General features: G+C 41.2%; 1 protein-coding gene across 8 annotated transcripts in view; it reads left to right on the top strand.

Moving 5' to 3' along the window:
* The first annotated feature begins 243 nt into the window (after window positions 1-243).
* DCAF1 (DDB1 and CUL4 associated factor 1) overlaps window positions 244-22,706 on the top strand; it is a 79,302-nt gene continuing 56,839 nt past the window's right edge. For 4 of the 8 annotated variants that reach the window (XR_007134360.1, XR_007134361.1, XM_047775499.1 and 1 more), the window contains exons 1-4: window positions 398-532; window positions 12,411-12,528; window positions 17,826-17,902; window positions 21,025-21,098. Coding sequence is in view for 6 of the 8 variants with exons in the window: in XM_047775499.1 (XP_047631455.1) it covers window positions 12,419-12,528; window positions 17,826-17,902; window positions 21,025-21,098 (261 nt within the window). In the remaining 2 variants the exon portion in view is untranslated. Of the gene's footprint in view, window positions 374-395; window positions 533-3,271; window positions 3,324-12,410; window positions 12,529-17,825; window positions 17,903-21,024; window positions 21,099-22,706 lie in introns of those variants that run through there. The other 4 variants (XM_047775477.1, XM_047775463.1, XM_047775469.1 and 1 more) reach the window with 3 other exon arrangements.

Here is a 22,706-nt window from a genome sequence, read left to right as displayed (position 1 = left end):
AGAGAATAAAGCAAAGGCCCTTGTCACACAGGACCGAATAAGATACTGAGAGGCTATTTAGCAATTAGAGCCTAAGTTTGGGAGGATCGGTTCTTTCACTTCACGCTTCCGGTTTCCTGAGTAACCAATGAGTATGTAGCAGTTCGCGTTTACGCTAAAAACTACACTTCCCAGAAGCCAATGCGCGGGGGCAAAGTGCTCGAACGCCAATCAAGATTAGCGGGCCCCTCCCATAGAGGCGGAACTCCATTTCCCAGGCGGCTCTGGGGCTCGTCGATATTCCTCCGCTCACCCTGGCCTTCTCCTCCCGCCTTCTGCCAGGGAGCCTCGCGCCAAGTCGGGAGAGGCGCGCGCGGGCGCGCGCGTGCGCGGGGTACGTAGCACGCGAGTGACGCATAATATGTGGGCCGCTCTGGAGCCGTGGTCGCACTGTGTGTGAGTGAGGGAGAGTGAGTGCGGGACCTGAGGCTGTGTGTGTGTGAACTGTGGCCACTGGCGGGGTCAGGGGGGTGCGGCGGAGCCGCCTGGGAAGGTGAGTAGGGAAAGGAGGGAGACGGCTCTTTGGGAGCGGCGCGAGGAGACAGGGCGCCGGGCCAGGAGGGCGGGAGAGTGGGCGCCGGACTGGGGGAGGGGCGGCACCTGCCTGGGCCGCCGGCGGAGAGGGGGCGGGCCAAGCCTCGGGGGAGGCTTGGTCTTCGGCCTGACAGGACTTTCTCTCCTCCCGATTCTTGGCTCAGGGGCGGGGCTTTCACGTTCTTGCTCCAGCCCGCAGAAGAAACTTCCCTAGAGTAACTCTTCAGCCCAGAGTAGGGGGCAAGGCTGTGCCCGCCCCTACCTGGAGGAGGGGCGCCTCTTATTTCCCTCATCACCTTTCACCTTCCAGTCCCCCCAGTCTTCCTCCGTACGGACTGGGGGCCTCCATCTTCCTGCTGTACGGCCCCCCCCCTTTCCTATACTGTCTCCGCCTCCAGCCACCTGGGAGGGCTTTCCCCTTCCTCGGCCTCTTGCCGCCTCCCCCGGCACTAGCTGGGCACCCTAATGGGTCGAGGGGGGCGGAGCTCTCCTGGCACTCCTCCCACTCCCATGGTGGAAGGGAGGGGTGGAATGAGATGTGTGTGGGTCCTGCAGCTTGGAGCCAAACCTTGGAGTACCCGCCAAGTTTCTCAGGAGCCTGTTTCTGGGGGTTATAGTCGTTTTTAACTGGGTGTCAGGCGTTTGGCTTAACTCTCTCTTGCTAGACGGTTTTGGTCTCACTTCCTCTTATTGCATGTTAGTACTCTGGTTTTGCTTGTGTTGAAGTAGTTTTGGAGTGTTTGTAGTAGTTCTTTTTGAGTCCCAGCTGACTTGTCCTTGTCTATGTCACGTTGGCCTCAATTTTTCTTACGCTGTCTTTTCAATGAAGGATTTTAATTAGCCTACGTGTTTTAATGATTATTAGCAGCATCTTCGTGTTCTAAAAGCTTTTTAATGTACAGAGTGAGAGGTTCATTGGCATTGTTGTTCTGTAATTTTCTTGTCCAAGTTTACTGGAGTTTACTTTTAAGGATTATGTGAACTTGTATAGTTACACTCTTTAGAAATCAATTTGTATTTTTTCTACTTGATGCTGTCAAGATTTGGCCTTTGTGTGTAACAGTTATTGTCCATTTTCCAGTGATAGTGTATTTTTGGATGTGAGATATTAGATACAGAATTTGGGAGCTAGAATGGAAATCCTTTTATGTTCAAAATCTCTTGAGTAATTGCTGAGCACAGTGTTTTACTATTCTGTCTGTTGTCCAGTAGTATGAAACACATGTTTGAAGTGATCGAAGTTGGTTTGTTACCAGTTTTCTTAAATTTCTGTTATGGTCATAAAAAGTAATAGAGTATTGTTATACATGTTCTTATATGTTATAGACGTAATTAGGTAAATTTTACTCGAAGCTCCAAACTTGGGGTTTTTTTTCCCAGTTTTTTTTTTTTTCCTCAAATAAGGAAGAAGGTGTACAGACATTTTAACCTTATGGGATTTTACCCTTATGGGATCTATCCTTAATGAGTACTTTTTTTTAGGCTCTGGGATAGTTTCTGCAGAACAGTCCATTCAGTATTGTGTATTAGAGGTTCACACATTTTTTGGTTTAATTTAAAAGTTACAGAAGATAACAAAATAGTGGAAAAATGGTGAATCTAGAGTAATAACAGTGAAAAAAATCTTTCTCCTACCCTTATCCCTTAGAAAGTCGGTTACCTGCCACAAAAATAATAGTTATTATCTGTTTTTTTAAAAAAATTTTTAATTTAAAAAATTTTTGACTGATCGTGTGGAAGTTCCTGGGCCAGGGATCAAACCTGTGCCACACAGTGATCTGAGCTGCTGCAGTGAGAGTGATAATGCTCCACTGCGCCACAAGGGAATGCCTATTATCTGTTTCTTATGAATTTTTCCAGGACACACACACAGACTTTTCTCACTTGACAACATTTTGAGAGTTGGTCCAAATTAGGAAAGAAGTTCCTGTTGTGGCACAGCAGAAATCAACCCAACTGGCCTCACTTGGTGGGTTAAGGATCTGGCATTCTCATGAGCTGTGGTGTAGGTCACAGACACTGCTCACATAACGCCTAGCCAGCATATGCCCAGGTGAGCCCTGAAAAGCAGACAAAACAAAACACAAATCAGGAAAGGAAATCCGTCTTAGTTTTTTTTCTTCTTTTTAATTAAAAAAAATTCGGAGTTCCTGTCGTGGCGCAGTGGTTCACGAATCCGACTAGGAACCATGAGGTTGCGGGTTCTATCCCTGCCCTTGCTCAGTGGGTTAACGATCCGGCGTTGCCGTGAGCTGTGGTGTAGGTTGCAGACGCAGCTCGGATCCCGCGTTGCTGTGGCTCTGGTGTAGGCCGGTGGCTACAGCTCTGATTGGACCCCTAGCCTGGGAATCTCCATATGCCGTGGGAGCGGCCCAAGAAATAGCAAAAAGACCCCCCCCCAAAAAAAAATTCGGGCATATTAAAAAGTTGAAAGAATAGTAAAATGAATACTTGTTTATCCATCTAGATTCAACAGTTATTATTAATATTTTGCCATATTTTCTCTTATAGGTGGATATGACGTACATTTATTTTTGTGGAACCATTTGAAATAAATTTGCAGACACAGCACTCGTAAATACTTTGGCAGACATCCTTTAGGATAAGGACTTTCTACATATTTTTTGTGGAAATTTATGCTATTCCATTTTATGGACAGTCTTATTTAATCCTCATGACAACCATTTCCATTTTACAGATAAGGAAATTGAGATTTGGAGAAGTTAAATAACTTGACCAAGATCTCACAGGTATGTTGGCAGAGCTGGGATTTGAATGCTTGAAACCCCTTTCTACCAAGTACCAATCGATTGGTCTTGGGGACCTCTCTGAGCCCCTTTCCTTGTCTGTAAAAACAGGGGCATATTGGTTATGGAAATTCAGAATAATGTCAGTAAATTACCTAAACAAGTGTTTATCTTATACTAATTTTCACAATTCGATAACTATTGTGTCACTGTTGGATAGGCCATAAATTCTGCATACCACTAAAACAACTCACTTTGAAACATGGTGAGTTGAGCAATGTATCTTCACTATCTTGTCCATAACAAGATGACTGCACCTTTTGCCTTTTGTTAGTAGTCTGTCATAGATAGTAAAATGAATTATTGGTATTATTATTTTTGTCTGTTTATATTTCCCTGGGCACGTGATTATTCTCAAAGTTATAATTATTCTTAGGCATAGTTAATTGGAAATTTTGAAAATAATACCAAAATCACATGTGTGTGTCTAAATTGAACTGTAAAATATTACTATTTTAATGCCCTTGAATTGATCTTTTTTAGACATAGTATTTTCTTTAAACTTTGCCTTTATGTGTTCTACTAGGCTGATTGCTTAAGTTAACCAAGAGGCATTCTCTCCTGGACCATTTTTCCCATATTAAAAAAAATGTGTGAGTTCCTTTGTGGCACAGCAGGTGAAGGATCTGGCATCGTCACTGCTGTGGCTCTGGTTGCCACTGTGACTTGTGTTGGATCCCTGGCCCAGGAATTTCTGCATGCCGCAGGAGTGGCCAAAATTTTTTTTAAAATTTCCATATGATAAATTAACCCCTTTAAGGTGCATAATTCAGCTGGATTTATTAGATTAACAGTGTTGTACAACCATCACCTCTTTTAGTTCCAAGACATTTTCATCACTCCAAAAGGAAACCCTATGGCTATTAATCACTCACTTCTTATTTCCCCCTCACACATACCTCTTGGCAATCACTAGGCAGCTTTCTGTATATGGATTTATCTATTCTGGGTGTTTTGTGTAAGACTAAATAGAATCATATGATATGTGACCTTTTGTATCTTTTTTTAAAGCCTAGCATATTCTTTTAAAAGTTCATCCATGGGAAGTTCCTATCGTGGCTCAGTGGAAACAAATCTGACTGGTATCTGTGAGGACGCAGGTTTGATCCCTGGCCTCGCTCAGTGGGTGAAGGATCTGGCGTTGCCATGAGCTGTGGTGTAGGTTGCAGACACAGCTTGGATCCTGCATTACTGTGGCTGTGGTGTAGGCCAGCGATTACTGCTCCAATTCTACCCCTGGCCTGGGAGCCTCCATATGCCAGGGGTACAGCCCTAAAAAGACAAAAAAAAAAAAAAAAAAAGGTTTATCCATGGTTGTAATGTACCTTCTTCCTTTTTTTTTTTTTTTTTTTGGTCTTTTTGCCATTTCATGGGCCGCTTCCGTGGCATATGGAGGTTCCCAGGCTAGGGGTCGAATTGGAGCTTTAGACGCTGGCCTACGCCAGAGCCACAGCAATGCAGAATCCAAGCTGCACCTGTGACCTACACCACAACTCACCGTGTCGCCAGATCCTTGACCCACTGAGCGAGGCCAGGGATCAAACCTGTGTCCTCATGGATGCTAGTCAGATTTGTTAACAACTGAGCCACGATGGGAACTCCCTGTACCGCCTTTCTTTATATGACTGAATACTATTGCATTGTATGAATATAACCACATTTTGTTTATCCATTCATCTCTTGGTGAACCTTTGGGGTTGTTTCTACATTTTGGCTCTTGTGAATATGCTTTGAATATGTGTGTACAAGTGTTTGACTATCTCTTTTCCGTTTTTTGGGGCATATACCTTCGAGTAGAAGTGCTGGGTCATATGATAAATTTTTTTTTAACTTTTTGAGGAGCCATAAAATATTTTTATATACTGCTATACCATTTTACATTCCTATCAAAAGTGTGCCTTCCAGTTTTTTCCACATCCTTGCCAATGCTTGTTATTTTCTGATTTTTTTGGTTTTGGTCATCCTAGTAGGTATGATTGTGGTTTTGATTTTCATTTCCCTAATGGTTAATGATGTTGAATACCTTTTATTTACTTATTTTTCCTTTGCCTGTGGCATGTAAAAGTTCCAGGCCAGGGATCTAACCTGTGTCACAGCAGTGACCCGAGCAGATCTTTAATCTTCTGTACCACAGGGGAACTCCTGATGTTTGAATATGTTTTCATGTACTTGTTGGCAATTTGTATATTTTCTTTGGAGAAATGTTTATTCAAGTTCCTTGCAAATTTTTTTTTTCTTTTTTGGCTACCCCAGGCATATGGTGTTCCCACACCATGGATCAGATCCAAGCTGCAGTTGCAATCTAAGCTGCAGCTGCAGCGGTGCTGGATCCTTAACCCACTGTGTTGAGGATTGAACCTGCATTCCAGCATTGCCAAAATGCCACCAATCCCATTGTGCCACAGTGGGAGCTCCACTTTGCCCGTTTTTGAATCAGTTTTTTTTTTTGTTGAGTTGTGTGAGTTCTTCATATATTATGGATACTAAATCCTTACCAGATACATGATTTGCAAATATTTTCTCCTATTCTTTGGGTTTGTGTTTTCACTTTCTTGTTAATGTACTTTCATGCACAAAAGTTTAAATGATAAAGTCCAGTTTATTCTTTTGTTGCTTTTGCTGTTGATGTTAAATGAAAATCCCTTGCCAATTTCAAGGTCATGAAGATTTACCCTATGTTTGCCTCTAAAAGTTTTACAGTTTTGAGCTCTTACGTTTAAGTCTTTGACCCATTTTGATTTAATTTTTGTATGTGATGTGAGGCAAGGATCCAACTTCATTCTTTTGTATGAGAATATACAGTTGTCTCAGCACAACTAATTGAAAGACCATTAGTCTTTCTAGTAATGGTCTAATGGTCTTTCAACAAATCCTTTCCCTATTGACTGGTCTTGGCCCACTTGTTGAATATCAGTTGACCATAAATATGAGATTTAATTTCTGGACTCAATTCTGTTGGATTGGTATGTATGTCTTCTCATGCTAGTACCACAGTGTTTTGATTATTGTACTTTGTAGTCTTGAAATCGTAAGTATTCTCTAACTTTCTTCTTTTTCAAGATTGTTTAGGTTATTTCTTTTTCAAGATTGTTTTTGTCGGAGTTCCCGTCATGGCTCAGTGGTTAACGAATCCGACTAGGAACCATGATCCCTAGCCTTGCTCAGTGGGTTAAGGATCTGGCATTGCCATGAGCTGTGGTGTAGGTTGCAGACTCGGCTCGGATCCTGCGTTGCTGTGGCTATAGCTCTGATTTGACCCCTAGCCTGGGAACCTCCATATGTCTCAGGAGTGGCCCAAGAAATGGCAAAAAGACAAAAAAGTAAAAAGATTGTTTTTATCATTTGTTTACAGTTACATTTAAATTTTAGGATTGATGTTTCCATTAATTCAAAAAAAGTCACTAGGATTTTGGTAGGGATTGTATTGATGGTTGACCACTTTGGAAAGTTTTGCCTTTTTTTTTTCCACACCCGTAGCATCTTGAAGTTCCAGGGCCAGGGATTGAATCTGAGCTGCAGCTGAGACCTATGCCACAGCTGCAGCAATGCTTGATTCTTTTTTTTTTTTAATTAATGAATTTTATTACATTTATAGGTGTACAACAATCACAACCAAATAGCAATGCTGGATTCTTAACCCACTGTTCCAGGCCAGGGGTAGAACCAGTGCTGCAACAGAGACAAGCCAGATCATTAACCCATTGTGCCACAGTGGGAACTCCGAGTATTGCCATCTTTACAAAACGGAGCAGAAGAGAACTTCCTCAGTGTGGTAAAAGGCATTAAAAAAAAAACACCACACACACACACACACACACACACACACACACCCAAAGCTAATGATATACTCAGTGGTGAAGGACTGAAAGCTTTCTCCCTAAAATCAGAAACAAGATAAGGAAGCTTGCTTGTTTTCTTAAGACTTAAGTCTTCCAATCCATGAACACATAATGTCTTTTCATTTATTTTAGGGCCTCTAATTTATTGTCAGTGTTTTGTAGTTTTCAAAACTTGTGCCTTTTTTGGGATAAATTGATTCCTTAATATTTTATTCTTTTTAGTGCTATTTTAAGTGAAATTGTTTTCTTCATTTCTTGTTGGATTATTCATTGCTAGTGTATAGCAATACAACTAATTTTTGTGCGTTAATCTTGTGTCCCGTAACTTTGCTAATTTATTAACTCCAATAGTTTTTTTTTTTTTAATAGTTTTTTTAGGAGTTAGGATAGGGTCATATCTTTTTTTTTTTTTTTTTTGTCTTTTTGCTATTTCTTGGGCTGCTCCTGCGGCATATGGAAGTTCCCAGGCTAGGGGTCAAATCGGAGCTGTAGCCACCGGCCTACGCCAGAGCCATAGCATCACGAGATCCGAGCCACATCTGCAACCTACACCACAGCTCACGGCAACGCCGGATCGTTAACCCACTGAGCAAGGGCAGGGACCGAACCTGCAACCTCATGGTTCCTAGTCGGATTCGTTAACCACTGCACCATGATGGGAACTCTGGGTCATATCATTTTTGAGTAATGATAATTTTACTTCTTCCTTTCCAACTTGGGTGCTTTTTATTTTTCTTGTCTAATTGCTTCGGCTAGAACTCTAGTACAGTGTTTAAGTGGTGAAACTATGGATCCTTTTCTCGTTTCTGATTTTAGGGGGAAGCTTTCAGTGTCTTACCACTGAGGGTAATGTTGGCTGTGGGTTTTTTAAAATGCCCTTTACCATATTGAGGAAGTTCTCTTTTGTTTCCATTTTATTGAATGTTTTTATTCCAAAAGGATGTTGGATTTTGTCAGATGCTTTTATGTCAAATGATCATTTTTTTCTTTCATTCTATTAGTGTGTTATGATACTTTAATTGATTTTCATATGTCTTACTGACCTTGTATTCCTGGGATAAATCCCACCTGGTCATGGTATATAATCCTCTTAATATGCTGCTGTATTCATCTTGCTAGTATTTTTTTGAGGATTTTTGCATCTATTTTCATAAGAGATATTGGTCTGTAGTTTTCTTGGGATGTCTTTATCTGTCTTTGGTTATCAAGGTGATGTGGGCTTCATGGAGTAAATTAGGAAGTGTCCCTCTGCTTCAGTTTTTTGGAAAAATTTGAGGATTGGTGTTAATTCTTTAAATGTTTGGTAGTATTCACTAGTAAAGCCACCATCTCTCTCTTGCACTTCTAGGATGTGTCTTAAGAAATTAGTTCTGGTGTTAACATATGTTACTGCTTTGCCCAGTTTCTACATCTTTTACTTTAGCATAAAAGTTTACTGTGGAGAAAAGTTGGTTAAAGTATTGCCCCATTCTATCCCCTGGCTAATACTCTTCAAGATTGTCAAGGTCATGAAAGGTAAGGAAAGACTCAAAAACTTTCACAGACCAGATAATGCGAGGGAGACATGACAACTAAATGTAATGTAGTATCCTGGATGAGATCTTGGGACAGAAAAAGGACATGAATGGGAAAACTGCTGAAGTACGAATCAAGTCTGGGGTTCAGTTAATGATAATGTACCACTTTTCATTTTCTTAATTTTGACGCTATGTAAAATAAGATGATCACATTGGGGAACCTAAACTGACTGAGGGATATATGGGATTCTCTCTACCGTCTTTGAAACTATAAATCTGTAATTACTCCAAATAAACTTATTTGTTGAAATACGTATATAGTTAGTAGATTGCAGTGAAAAATACATCCTGGATTTTCTCAAGTTAAGGTCAGAAGTCCATATTAGTTGGTCACAGTATTTCCTTTTTGTGATGTTGGCTGAAAAGACTGAAAATGGGTGTTCTTTGTAGAAAAGAAGCTTTTTTTGAGGGGGGGCATGCTTGTGGCATGTAGAAATTCCTGGGCCAGGGATTGAACCTGAGCCACAGCAGTGAGTCAAGCTGCTGCAGTGACAGTGCTGGATCCTTAACCCACTGTGCCATGAGGAAAATTTGAAAAAAGCCTTTTAATTTCATATTTGTTTTGGAAATACTTGTTCTCCTTTGGATTTAGGAGTAGCCTTGGTGACATGAATCACTGTCTCCTATTACAGTTAACGTCAACTTGGGAGTTCCCATCATGGCATAGTAGAAACGAATCCAACTAGGAACCAGGAGATTGTGGGTTTGATCCCTGGCCTTGCTCAGTGGGTTAAGGATCTGGCGTTGCTGTGAGCTATGGTGTAGGTCGCAGACGCAGCTCAGATCCTGTGTTGCTGTGGCTGTGGCATAGGCTGGCAGCTGTAGCTCCGATTAGACTCCTAGCCTGGGAACCTCCATGTGCTGAGGGTGTGGCCCTAAAAAACAAACAAAATAAAGCAAAAAGCAAAAAAAACCCCCAAAAAACAAACAAACCCCCCCAAAACTCAACTGTGTTAAAACAAAAATATTTAAAATTTAGAGAGTAGATGGCAATATCTTTTATAGATATATTTCCTTTTGGTCTTTTTTTTTTGGCCACACCCAGGGCACATGGAAGTTGTCGGGCCAGGAATTGAATTAGAGCTGCAGCTGTGACCTATAGATCCTTAATCTACTGCACCAGGCCGCGGAGGGAACCTCTGCTGAGAGACAATGCTGGGTCCTTAACCCACTGTGCCACAGCGAGGAGAACTCTTTTGGTATTATGGTAGTATCTTTAGAGGAGTGAACAATGATGCTAGATCAGCTAGTATTGCTTTTCTGGAGTAAAACTTTTTTTTTCTTTTTTGGCAATCCCAAGGCATATGGAGTTCCCAGCTCAGGGATCAGATCCAAACCGCAGCTGTGACCTGAGCCATAGCTGCAGCAATGCTATATCCTTAACCCATCATGCCAGGGATTGAACCTGTGTCCTAGTGCTCCAGAGATACCTCCAATCCTGTTGTGCCACAGTGGGCACTCTTGAAGTGAAACTTTTTATAGAACCGTTGCTATTTCTATGAAAATGCACATTTTGCATGACAAGATCTGATGTTTTGATCCTAAGACTCTGGCAAAGAAGTTGATCTATAAACCATCTAAACATTTGGGTTTCAATTAACCCTTTTGGAGTCCCTTATCAACCTCTCTTCCCCATGTGGTGCCTCATGTGGCTCCTTCAGAGCCTGTCTCAGCTACCTGTCCTAGTATACTCCTGGGCTGATCATTCAACCCAGTAACTTTTTCTGCCTTTCTCCGACCTCTAATCCTCATTCCAGGAGATCAGGTCTGAGATTAGAAAGCCTGAAGGAAAAATGGGTTTATAATATTTCTTCTGAACTTTTATGTTGGTAATGATATCCACTTCATTTCTTGATCGTTTGTTAAGGATTAACAGGAATATGGAGTTCCTGCTATGGTGCACTGGAAACGAATGACTAGGAACCATGAGGTTGCGGGTTTGATCCCAGGGCTTACTCGGTGGATTAAGGATATGGTGTTGCCGTGAGTTGTGGTGTAGGTCACAGACCAGCTCGGATCCCATGTTGCTGTGGCTGTGGTGTAGGCAGGCTCAGATCCTGTGTTGCATAGGCCGGCAGCTGTAGCTCCGATTAGACCCCTCGCCTGGAAATCTCCATGTGCTGTGGGTGTGGCCCTAAAAAGCGGGGGGAGAAAATTAACAGGAATATGTTGCTTATCTTTATATAATTTTTCTGCAAAGACTTACAAGAGCAAAATATTTCTGGGAGTAGTTTTTGCTACATCCTGTATTAAAAAAATATTCTCAGAGATCTAGACTTGGAATTATTGTAGTATGGTGTGTAGGTACAGGTTGCTGAGCGTTTCTGTGAAACCTTTCTTTTTTTGTTGTTGTCTTTTTGCCATTTCTGGGCCACTCCTGCGGCATATGGAAGTTCCCAGGCTAGGGGTTGAATTGGAGCTGTAGCTGCCGGCCTACGCCAGAGCCACAGCCACGTGGAATCCGAGCCTCGTCTGCAACCTACACCACAGCTCATGGCAATGCCGGATCCTTAACCCACTGAGCAAGGCCAGGGATGGAACCTGCAACCTCATGGTTCCTAGTCAGATTCGTTAACCACTGAGCCACGACGGGAACTCCCTGTGAAACCTTTCTTAAGCACTGAAGTGACATAAGTGAAGAAGCAATTTCCTTAGGACACAGCTTGCTAATGGATGCACAAAAATTGAGATAAAGCATAGATGCTCACAGACACAGTTCAGAGCTTTGGTAGCTTGATGCTGAATGTAGTTCTGGTGAAAGGATCTTGGTGGTGACCCTGTCACTTCTTGGGTGCACACTGCCTTTTTTTTTTTTTTTTTTTTTTGGCTTCAGTGGGCAGCAGCTTGATGTGGGGTCTCAATTCCCAGGCCAGGGATCAAACTCAGGCCGCAGCAGTGCAAGTGCCAAATCCTAACCACTAGACCACCAGGGAACGCCCCCCACTGCCTTTATAATAGCTCACTGCAAAACAAACATTGAATGCTTTTTTTTTTTTTTGGCCTCCCTGTGGCATATGCAGTTCCTGGGCCCGGGATTGAATCTGAGCTGGAGCTGTGAACTACACCACAGCTATGGCAATACTGTATCCTTAACTCACTGCACTGGGCTGGGGATCGAACCTGTGTCTCTTCAGCTGCAGAGACACTGTTCATCCTGTTGTGCCACAGTGGAAATTCCTGAGTGCTATTTTTTACTTTTCATAAGAGTGAAAACCCTCTGGATTTCTTTGGGTTAGCAAAAACAGGTAGTAATATAGGTCTTTCATAAAAATCAAGTGGCATAAGGTGAATTTCTGAAAACCAGGGGTACCTGATCCTAGGAAGGTTAAGAGTTATGATTTTGATCCAGTTCCAGTCTCATTTGATAGTTGAACAAACTGAGGTTGAGAGAGGTGAAAAGACTTGTTGGTCATAACTTGATGAGTATCCAGGATCCCAATCCCAGATTTCCTACTGTACCATAAATTACCTACAGGGTCCAAAGATTAAATTTCGCTTGCTTTAATTATTTCCCTTGCTTGCTCATCCTTTTTTCCTCCCTCCTCACTTTTCCTTTTCTAGGAAGTACATCACATTTATTTGCCTGAGTTGATTTGTTTTGTTTTTTTCCTTAGGCCAAGCCATGTCTACAGTAGCGGTACATGTGGACTCCAAAGCTGAGCTCACTACCCTGCTGGAGCAGTGGGAAAAGGAACATGGCAGTGGGCAGGACATGGTACCTATCCTTACCAGGTATGAACAGTTAAGTTTGTTTTTGTTTTTTTTTTTTAGCAAAAATTGGAGAATGATAGAGAACAGTCTTATTTTGTGAATTCTAAATCCATTTTTTCCCCCCTTGTTACAACCAGTCTTTACCTCTGTACTTCTTGAATTCTTTTAAAATTTCTTCCCTTCTCACGCCCTTTTGTCTTCCTTCTCCTTCCTGGGTTCTTCTCCCTGCCAGTGTTTTAGCCCTGAGGTTTTGTTTGTGGTTCTCGTCTCTCTTCACCCTAAATACTCTACCTAGATAGTTTTTTCTCTGTCCATGATTTTAAAAATTATTCTCATATTTTCTTTTTTTTTTTTTTTGCTTTTTAGGGCTGCACCCTTGGCATATGGTTGGCATATGGAGGTTCCCAGGCTGGGGGTCTAATTGGAGCTACAGCTGCCAGCCTACACCACAGCCACAGCAGGGCGGGATCCAAGCTGCGTCTGTGACCTAAACCACAGTTCAAGGCAATGCTGGATCCTTAACCCACTGAGCAAGGCCAGAGATTGAACCTGCAACCTCATGGTTCCTAGCTGGATTTGTTTCCACTGTGCCATGATAGGAACTCCTCAAATTTCTATTTCTAATTTAGATCACTCTTTTTAAAAAATTTCAGACCTGTTTCTTAGCTGCTTGCTATACTCATTTTTCCCTGGTTAGTTTACTGACACCTAAACATACTGTGTCTAAAATAGAGCTTATCTTCATCCTACCTTCTTCTTCTTCACTCACCGCTTGTGCTTTAGTATTCCCTACCTTGGTGTAAATGGTTTTAAATTAAAAACTGAAAACCAGTCTCCCTAGTGTATTCCTCTACTAGGAGGATTTCTGCTTCCTCTTCCCTATTCTCATTCTCACTTCCTTCATTAGGTATTGATTATGTCTTGACTGGCTCATTAGGCAGTGTGCATTATCCCTCTCTCTCCATTTACCATCTTCTAATACATCATCCTCTTTGCTGAAAGATTCATTTGTCTCATACACAAATCTGATTGTTATATCTCAGCTAATAATTCTTCCCTGGCTCTCTTTTCCTACAGAATGAAATGTAAACTTTTTAGAGTGGCCTATGAGGCCGTTTATGATTTGACCTCTGCTTCCTTTTTTTGCCTTGTAGTGTCATTCTCCTTAATGAGGAATGGAACCTTATTTTCCAATGCCTCTGTGCCTATATACTTGCTCTTTCTTTGGCCTAAAATGCCTTTCCTTGGTATATCTGCCTGGCAAACTCTAGTCCTTTCAAGAAGCAGTTCAAGAATCATGTCTATAAAACCTTCTCTGTCTTTGACATCCCAGTAGGTTTGGGCTCTCCTTTCCCCCCTTTAAAAAATATTCCTTTTATTCATATGTAAATATTAAATATTTGCCCTTCATTTTAATGACCATATTGTACTATAGTTTTTTTTATATATTTGCCTCCTCACTAAATTGTAAGTTAGGTGGTTTTTTTTTTTTTTTTTGTCTTTTTGCTATTTCTTTGGGCCGCTCCCGCGGCATATGGAGGTTCCCAGGCTAGGGGTCGAATCGGAGCTGTAGCCACCGGGCTACGCCAGAGCCACAGCAACGCAGGATCCGAGCTGTGTCTGCGACCTACACCATAGCTCACGGCAACGCTGGATCGTTAACCCACTGAGCAAGGGCAGGGACCGAACCCGCAACCTCATGGTTCCTAGTTGGATTCATTAACCACTGCGCCACGATGGGAACTCCGAGGTGGTTTCTTTTTTATCTTTTTTTAAGGGCCGCACTTGTGGCATGTGGAAGTTCCCAGCCCAGTGGTTGAGTCAGTGCTGGAGCTGCTGGCCTATGCCACAGCCACAACAATGCCAGATCTGAGCCATATCTGTGACCCACACCACAGCTCGCTGCAACGCCGGATCCTTAACCCACTGAGTTGGGCCAGAGATCAAACCCAGGTCCTCATGGATGCTAGTTGGGTTTATTACCACTGAGCCACAACAGGAACTCCAGTTGTAATCTTTTTGAAAGCAGGTACCTCTCCTTTTTATTGGTGTCATCTCAGACATTGACTAGCCCAGTGACGTAATTTTATTGAACTTGCTGAATGTGTTGAGGAGAGAATGTGATAAAGGCTGGAGAGCAATGCCCATGGTTTTTCTTTTCCTTTTTTTAAAAGTTTTTCTAAGGTTTTTTAAAATTCCCACATGGTTTTTCTAAGCAAGAAGCACTGGAACGTGGGGCTCTTAACATCTAATCTTTGATATCGTAGCAGTGAAAAAAACCTTGTTTATGGAGTGATCTATTCTTTAGGGATAGAAAGAATTATGATCAAGGAGTTCTATTGTGGCTCAGTGATAATGAACCCGACTAGGACTCAAGGTTTGATCCCTGGCCTTGCTCAGTGGGTTAAGGATCTGGTGTTGCTGTGAGCTATGGTGTGGGTTGCAGACACGGCACAGATCTCATGTGCCCCCCTTTCCCCCCCTTTAAAAAATATGATGAGAGCTGTGATGTAGGCGGGCAACTACAGCTCTGATTTGACCCCTAGTCTGAGAACTTCTGTGTGCTAAGGGTGCAGCCCTAAAAAAAAAAGAACTATGATCTTATGAAAGGAGGGATAAATGCTTTGTTTATAACTGTTCTTGATACATGGGGGACATGTGAAAGTACAGTTTTTTTAGGGAAAGGTTTATTGCTGACTAGTGGAAAGTAGATTTTCATTTGTAGAGGTATTAGAGATTAAGAACTACTAATCACAAGCTGCTTGAAATGTAGCCACAGTGAATTAAAGAATCATAAGTGTTCAGTTAACACGTGGATTATTGATTCATGTGGATTATTGATTGATGTAACTTTGAAAGAGGAGAGTCATAAGTGGGTTGATAATGTTAGTTGTAGATTCCCTTAATCACTCAAAAAATATTGAGCTTGTACACTAAAAATACTTAATTTTTAGGATTATTTCACATCCATTATCGTATTTGACCCTGAACTTTGTTATTATGCTATGATATTCAGCAGTGCAAAGCCTAAAATAGAGGGGCCCTGTCTTCAAGGAGATAACTTTCTGGAAGGCAACTAACAGATACAAAACACTGTGTAGTAGTGTAAAATAGTGTATAGTGAAGTGCTAGATAGTGCAGTATGGTTTGTAAATGTTATAGGGGTTAGGAGAATGTAAGTGATTTGAATAATTGAGTTTCTTCTGTTCACTCAACAAATGTTTGAGGACTTTTTGTGGACCAGAACTGTAGGAGACACTTCTCTGAACTTCAGCTTCTGCTTTTGTCACTGAAAATATCACAGAGCTGTTGTTAAAAGCTAGCCATCCTTAGAGCTGCTTGCAAAAGATGGAACAGCCAGGTAGTGGAAAGCCAAGGCTAGAACACTAGGTTTTAACTCCGGTTCCAATGGGCTTGTTCCTTGGAACAGGGATTTGAAATTTGGTAGAATATGACTTGATGAAAAGTGAAGAAACAGAGTTTTTAGGAATAGTGAAAATGGGACTGAAAAAGACATCCACGGGAGAATGAACTGGGGCCTGTTTTTGTGGCAGTGAGGAAATGAGCCCTGCCAGAGTGATAGCCTTATATTTGATTGTCATTATAATAGATTAAATCAGTCTTGCTTATTAGGGTACTCAAAAAATGATTTTTCTCTTTCTTTCTTTTTTTTTTCATTTTTTTTGTCTTTTGTCTTTTTTGTTGTTGTTGTTGTTGTTGCTATTTCTTGGGCCGCTCCAGCGGCCTATGGAGGTTCCCAGGCTAGGGGTTGAATTGGAGCTGTAGCCACCGGCCTACGCCAGAGCCACAGCAACTCGGGATCCGAGCCGCGTCTGCGACCTACACCACAGCTCACGGCAACGCCGGATCATTAACCCACTGAGCAAGGGCAGGGACTGAACCCACAACCTCATGGTTCCTAGTCAGATTCATTAACCACTGCGCCACGACGGGAACTCCTTTCTTTTTTTCATTTTTGACCGGTCTCCGTATGCTGGGCATACGGAGTTCCCAGGCCAGGGGTGAGAGCCAAGCTATAGTTGCCACCTAAGCTGCACTTGCAGCAATGCTAGATCCTTAACCCACTGTGCCAGGCCAGGGACTGAACCTGTGTAACATTCCCAAGACATGGCCAGTCCCGTTGTGCCACAATAGGAACTCCAAAAAATGATTTTTCTTATCTCACAAAATATGTGAATAAAAAACAATTATCACAAAAAAGAATGATATAATGCCATTTGCAGCAATATGGGTGGACCTGGAGATTTTCATAAGTGATGTAAGCCAGAGAAAGACAGATATCATATAATATTGCTTATATGTGGAACCTAATAAAAAATGATGCAAATGAACTTATTTACACAATAGAAATAGAGCTACAGACATAGAAAACAAACTTATGGTTACTAAGGGAGAGGAGGGTTAAATTAAGAGTTTGGGATTAACACGTACACACTACTATATATAAAGTAGATAACCAACAAGGATCTACTGTATAGCACAGGGAACCATGTTCAATATTTTGTAATAACTGGTAAGGGAAAAGAGTCTTACACATACATACCCTTTATATATGTATGACTAAATCACTTTACTGTATGGTTGACACCAACATAACATTATAAATCAACTATACTTAAAAAAAACCAAAACAACAGGAGTTCCCATTGTGGCTTAGTAGGTCAAGGACCTAATGTTGCCTCTGTGAGGATGTGGATTCGAGCCCTAGCCTCTCTGGGTTAAAGGATCTGGTGTTGCTGCAGCATAGGTTGCAGAAGTGGCTCAGATCTGGTGTTGCCATGGCTGTGGTATAGGCTGGCAGCTGCAGCTTCAATTTGACCCCTAGCCTGGGAAATTCCATATGCTGCAGGTGTGGCCTGAAAAAAAAAAAGTTGGAGATGAATTGTGTCAGGTCAAGCATGGGAAAAGGCCGTTGCAAGTAGACCAGGAAGGTGGTGTGGACAAGGGTAGAAATGGTTGAGATTTAAAGAAATGATTGAAGTCAGGAGATATTTTGTAGGTAGAGCTAATAGGAATTACCGTGGGAGATGAAGAGAAAAGGAATATTTTAACGATGACTCCTAGATTTTTTTGCCTTCTGAGGGGATGAAAGTGCTATTTTTTAAGACAGTTGGAGAGAAGAGTGAATTTGGAAGTGGAAATTGTTTTATGAAATCTTTATGTTTGTCAGGAAAATGAGCTTATTCTGATATTTTGCTTTCATTTTGTACCTTGACCATTGAATTGACTGTTGTAAGTGGTGATACTCTTTTTTGCTAAACTTGTCTGGAATTGACTCTATCTTCCATTTGTGCTAGGATGTCTGAATTGATTGAAAAAGAAACTGAAGAATATCGTAAGGGGGATCCAGACCCATTTGATGATCGACATCCTGGTGAGACCTGTGTTAAGTCTGGTTCTAACTTTCTCAAAAAAGAAAACTGCTTTATATAAGGAGTATTTTTCAATTAGAATAGCATCTTTTATGCTGAGACCTTTTGTTTGTTAAAACATTGCCCATGGTGGGGGCAAGTGAGAAAAAAATAAATTCCTGGAAAAATGGAAGTATTTTAAATATTTACCAATCAAATAGAAGATAACTAACTAAAAGGAACTAAATTATTATAAACATGCCTTCTTGACTCAGTTCCTATGATTACAAAGATTTAATGAGAGAAAAATGTGTTCTTCCTTTCTGACTTTTAAACTAAAAGATGTGCCGTTATCTTTCTAACAACAATACTTATCTTTTTACTAATGGGGAAATGTGGTTGAGAATGCATTCAGAGCCTTGCTTTTAGTTACGAGATTGATACTTGGAACCTTGAATAATAAACAGACTTTTTGTGCAGGTTTGGTCTCTGGCCCCACCCATTGGGTTGGGGGATTTGGCACTGGCGTACCTGCAGTGTAGGTCAGCAGCTGCTGCTCAGATTCAGTCCCTAGCCTGGAAACTTCCATATGTTTCTAGTGCAACCATAAGAGTAAAACAAAAACAAAACTTCTTGATGTCTGCTTTAGTATCGCAACAGCTGAATTATGCCATCTCATATTAATGTTTTTATTTTGGCATGGAATTACCTATAATATAGAACTATGTGGGACTTGAGACTGCCATTTATGTTCTTTCTAGGAGAAATTACCAGTGGGCCAAGCTTAGGTCATATGGGCTCACACTACATATAAACTTTTTTCTCTCTTTTTCTTTCTTTTTTGCCTCGTCCATGGCTTGTAGAAGTTCCTGGGCAAGGGATCGAATCCACGCCACAGTAGTGACCCGAGCCACTGCAGTGACAATGCCAGATCCTTAACCTACTGTACCACAAGGGAACTCTCATAAAAACTTTCTCTTTATAAAGCCAGAAGCAGTGCTTTGTGGAGGGAAAAGTCTGAGATATTGTATGTGGAAAGATGGAATGGTGGGACTTATAAAAATGAGACTATTATATATCTACCAGAATGTTCCAAGGTTTATTTCTATTTCTTAATCTTTTATTCCCAAATGCAAGTAAGCTAGGCATTTCAGATTCAGTGTCCAATTGTTTATGTGACATTACCTGCTGCTCTTGTCCTAAATATCCCTACTTGTTTTTTTTGCTTTTTAGGGCTGCACCCACAGCTTATGGAGATTCCCAGGCTAGGGATCCAGTCGGAGCTACAGCTTCTGGACTATGCCAAAGCCATAGCAACGCAGGATCCAAGCCACGTCTGTGACCTACACCACAGGTCACGGCAATGCCGGATCCCTAACCCACTGAGCAATGCCAGGGATCAAACCTGCAACCTCATGGTTTTTAGTCAGATTCATTTCCATTGCACCACGATGGGAACTCCATAGATATCCCTTCTTGTGACTTCGAGAATTATTCACCTGTTTAACTCATGTCATCAGTGAGGCAATCAGAGCATGAGGAAGTACGAAAGTGAAAAGAAATTAAGTTAATTCATGAGATTATGGAAAGAATTAAAAAGAGGTGATCATGCTTAGTGACATTGCCTTGGAAAGGATGAAATGATAACCAGAAAGAAAGAGAATGCTATGTCTTTTTTTTTTTTTGGCTTTTTAGGGCCACACCTGTGGCATATGGAGGTTCCCTGGCTAGGGGTCTAATCGGAGCTACATCTGCCGGCCACCACCACAGCAATGCCAGATCCAAGCCGCTTCTGTGACCTACACCGCAGCTCACAGCAATGCTGGATCCTTAACCCACTGAGCAAGGCCAGGGATCAAACCTGCAACCTCATGGTTTCTGGTCAGATTCATTTCTGCTGGGCCATGACGGAAACTCCTGATATTTCTTTTTTTAGTAGAAATTTAAAGCCAATTTTTTCCTCCCTACCTCTTATTTTAAGCAATGTTTGTCATTGGGCCTAATTTTTATTAATAAAAATAAGGATCTGCATGTCATCTTTTATAAACAGAGAAAAGTAATTAGAGTCTTTTTTTAAGGGCTGCAACTATGGCACATGGCAGTTTTCCAGGTTAGGGGTTGAATTGGAGCTACAACTGCCGGCCTATGCCATAGCCACAGTAACACAGGATCCAAGCTGCATCTGCAACCTACGCTACAGCTTACGGCAATGCCGGACCCCACAACCCACTGAGTGAGGCCAGAGGTTGAACCTCTGTCCTCATGGATACTAGCAGATTCGTTTCTGATGGGCCACAATGGGGACTCCTCTACATTTGTTTTTAAGATGCCATTCTCTAATTTCTGTTTTTGTGAATTTGGCATATTAATTACAGCTTGGAAAAAACTTTATATTAGCAGCTTAAATCTTTTCTTTATCCTAAATTGTATCTTTTGACTAAATTTGCCACTCCAAAGGGAAAATTAAATAAAATAATGATGTCTGTTTTAAAAGCAAACTAATAGTTTTTCCAACAATTACCTAAATCTTTTAGGCTCTGTGTTGACTAGATTCCTGGCCTCCTTTCTTTCTGGGAGCTCCAGAAGTTAAGATGGCCAAGGATATGTTATCTTTAGACTTGGTGATTGCTTGGTAGGATGCCCTCCTCCCCTAAACCTGGTGTGTCATTACAGGTTTGAAGACACATTTCTGCTGCTGTTGGCGTTATAGTTGAGAGATTGGGCTTGGAGCCTGTCTTCTCCAGGCCACCCAACAAAAGAAGCCGTGCTTCCTTCCTTTATCTGGAAAGTCAGGGGTTTTCCTTCTTTTAGGCTCCTTTATGATTCTTTTGTAGACCTTATATACTCTCTTAGTGATGCTCGTCTGGGTCTAGTGCCCATTTATTTAGTTCAGCATTAACATAGGCAATATACTGGGAGATGGGAAGGTTAGAGAGCAGTGTCTCAAATTTTTTATTGTCACTTAATTTTAAAAAATATTTCTTGGGAAATCTAAAGGGTCATCAAAAAGGGTCTTTTCTTTGTTTCTTTTAATTTCTGCTGGCCTTTTAGTGGTACTTAGAACAACCCAGGTGCCTTTCCAGAGATCTAAGTTGCTTGACTGGGATAACGAACTCATTCCTTTGTTCCTCCCCTCTTTTGGTAGGTCGAGCTGATCCAGAGTGTATGCTGGGCCACTTGCTGAGAATACTCTTCAAGAATGATGATTTCATGAATGCAGTAGGTTTACTTCTTTCTTTCCTCTAGAGATTACCATCAGCAGATACTGTACCATTATTGTTTTTTTATAAATAGTTTGCTTTCTTCTGAGGTCTTGACAAAGTTGGGAATATACTGGGTAGATTTTTTAATTTAGTATTGGTTTGATGAAATAAGAGTAATCATAGACTTCTTTATTACCAAAGTCTTGGTGAGGCCAAGTTGTTTTCTCTTTGTTGTGTGTTTTGTTGAGTATTGCTGAGGGTTCCCAAGGCATTTGTGGACATTTCGAGTTTGGAAATATAGGCGTCCTCTAGGGTTCTGAATAGAAAAATAAGAGTGATGTGTGCAGCATGATTCTGCAGTGACACTATGGGTGTGTGTACTGGGCATGTGGAGGGAGAGGAAGGTGCCTTATTTAATGTAGGTCTGTTGAGGAGTAAATGAGGGGCGAAGAAAAGGTATGTATTACTCACAGCTCCTGAACATAGTAATTGTTCAATAACTTGTCGCTTTTAGGCTTGTTTTTGGAGGCAGAATAGCATGATGCGTGAGAGCATGGGCTTTGGGATCGATGTTTTGAGTTTAAGTGCAAATGTCCACTGTTCATTGACATTTTGATCTTTAGGCAACTTAAGCCTCTCCAAACTTTATATTCTCTAAGCCTTATTATTTTTCTAATCAATAAAATAGGAATGATAGTTCTTACCTTAAAATGTTTTAAAAATGTTTTTATAATCCCTGAATAAAATTAAGCATGAAAAAAATCTGCTTACTTTAGAACCTGGCACATGGGGGCTCAGTAATTATTAACTATTATTATCTGTATTATATTAACACCCAGTTTTATTTCTCTATCTCTGATATCTCTTCTCTGATTCAGATCACTTCCAATTGCCTTCTAGACATTACCACATGGATATTTCCCACAGGCACCTTGAATTCTCTGTATCCAGTTTGCCCCACAATCTCTTTCTCTTATTCTTTAGCTCAGTAATAGTGTCCTTTCCTAGGCAGCTAGATATTATCCTCTATTCCTCCAAGCACTCTTATTCTGTGAACTTATTGTTCTCTCCCCCTTAACCATCACAAATCCCTCCACTTCTTCCTGTCCTTGTTGCCAGACCTTAGTTTAGCCACTACTGCAGTACTCTCTTAATTGGTTTCTCTTTTGTGTTTTTCTCCAGCCCATTCTTTACTTTATAGCTAAGAAATCTTCATAAAATGCAAAAAGTGATCATGGCACTCTCTTGCTTAAAATCCGTTGGTAGTTTCCCACTGCCATGAAGATAAGTGTTAAATTTCTTACTTGGTTTATAAACTCAGTCTGTTATGGCCTTTGTTGTCTCAATTTTCAGTTCTTTGCCTTTAATCCTCCTCTCCGGCCCTCTGCTCCTCAGCTATTTATTCCTACTTGTCCTTTATGTTCTCATTGGAATCCCTTCCTCTCTAAAGCTTTCTGTGATTCCTTTGCAGGGTTGTAGGGCCTTCTGCAGGCTTCTTTTGCATCCTGTACTTATGGTATTTGTTTTCCCAGCTGTCACCTATGTTGCATTATGAACCCTTTGATGGTGGGACTGTGTCTTATTCCCTGTTGTATACTTAGCAATAACACAGTGCCACTTAGAG

This window comes from Phacochoerus africanus, chromosome 1 (genome assembly GCF_016906955.1).
Source record: "Phacochoerus africanus isolate WHEZ1 chromosome 1, ROS_Pafr_v1, whole genome shotgun sequence".
NCBI classification, from domain to species: domain Eukaryota; kingdom Metazoa; phylum Chordata; class Mammalia; order Artiodactyla; family Suidae; genus Phacochoerus; species Phacochoerus africanus.
The sequence above is the reverse complement of the archived record's forward strand: the minus strand, read 5'-3'. Positions and strand labels throughout refer to the sequence as shown.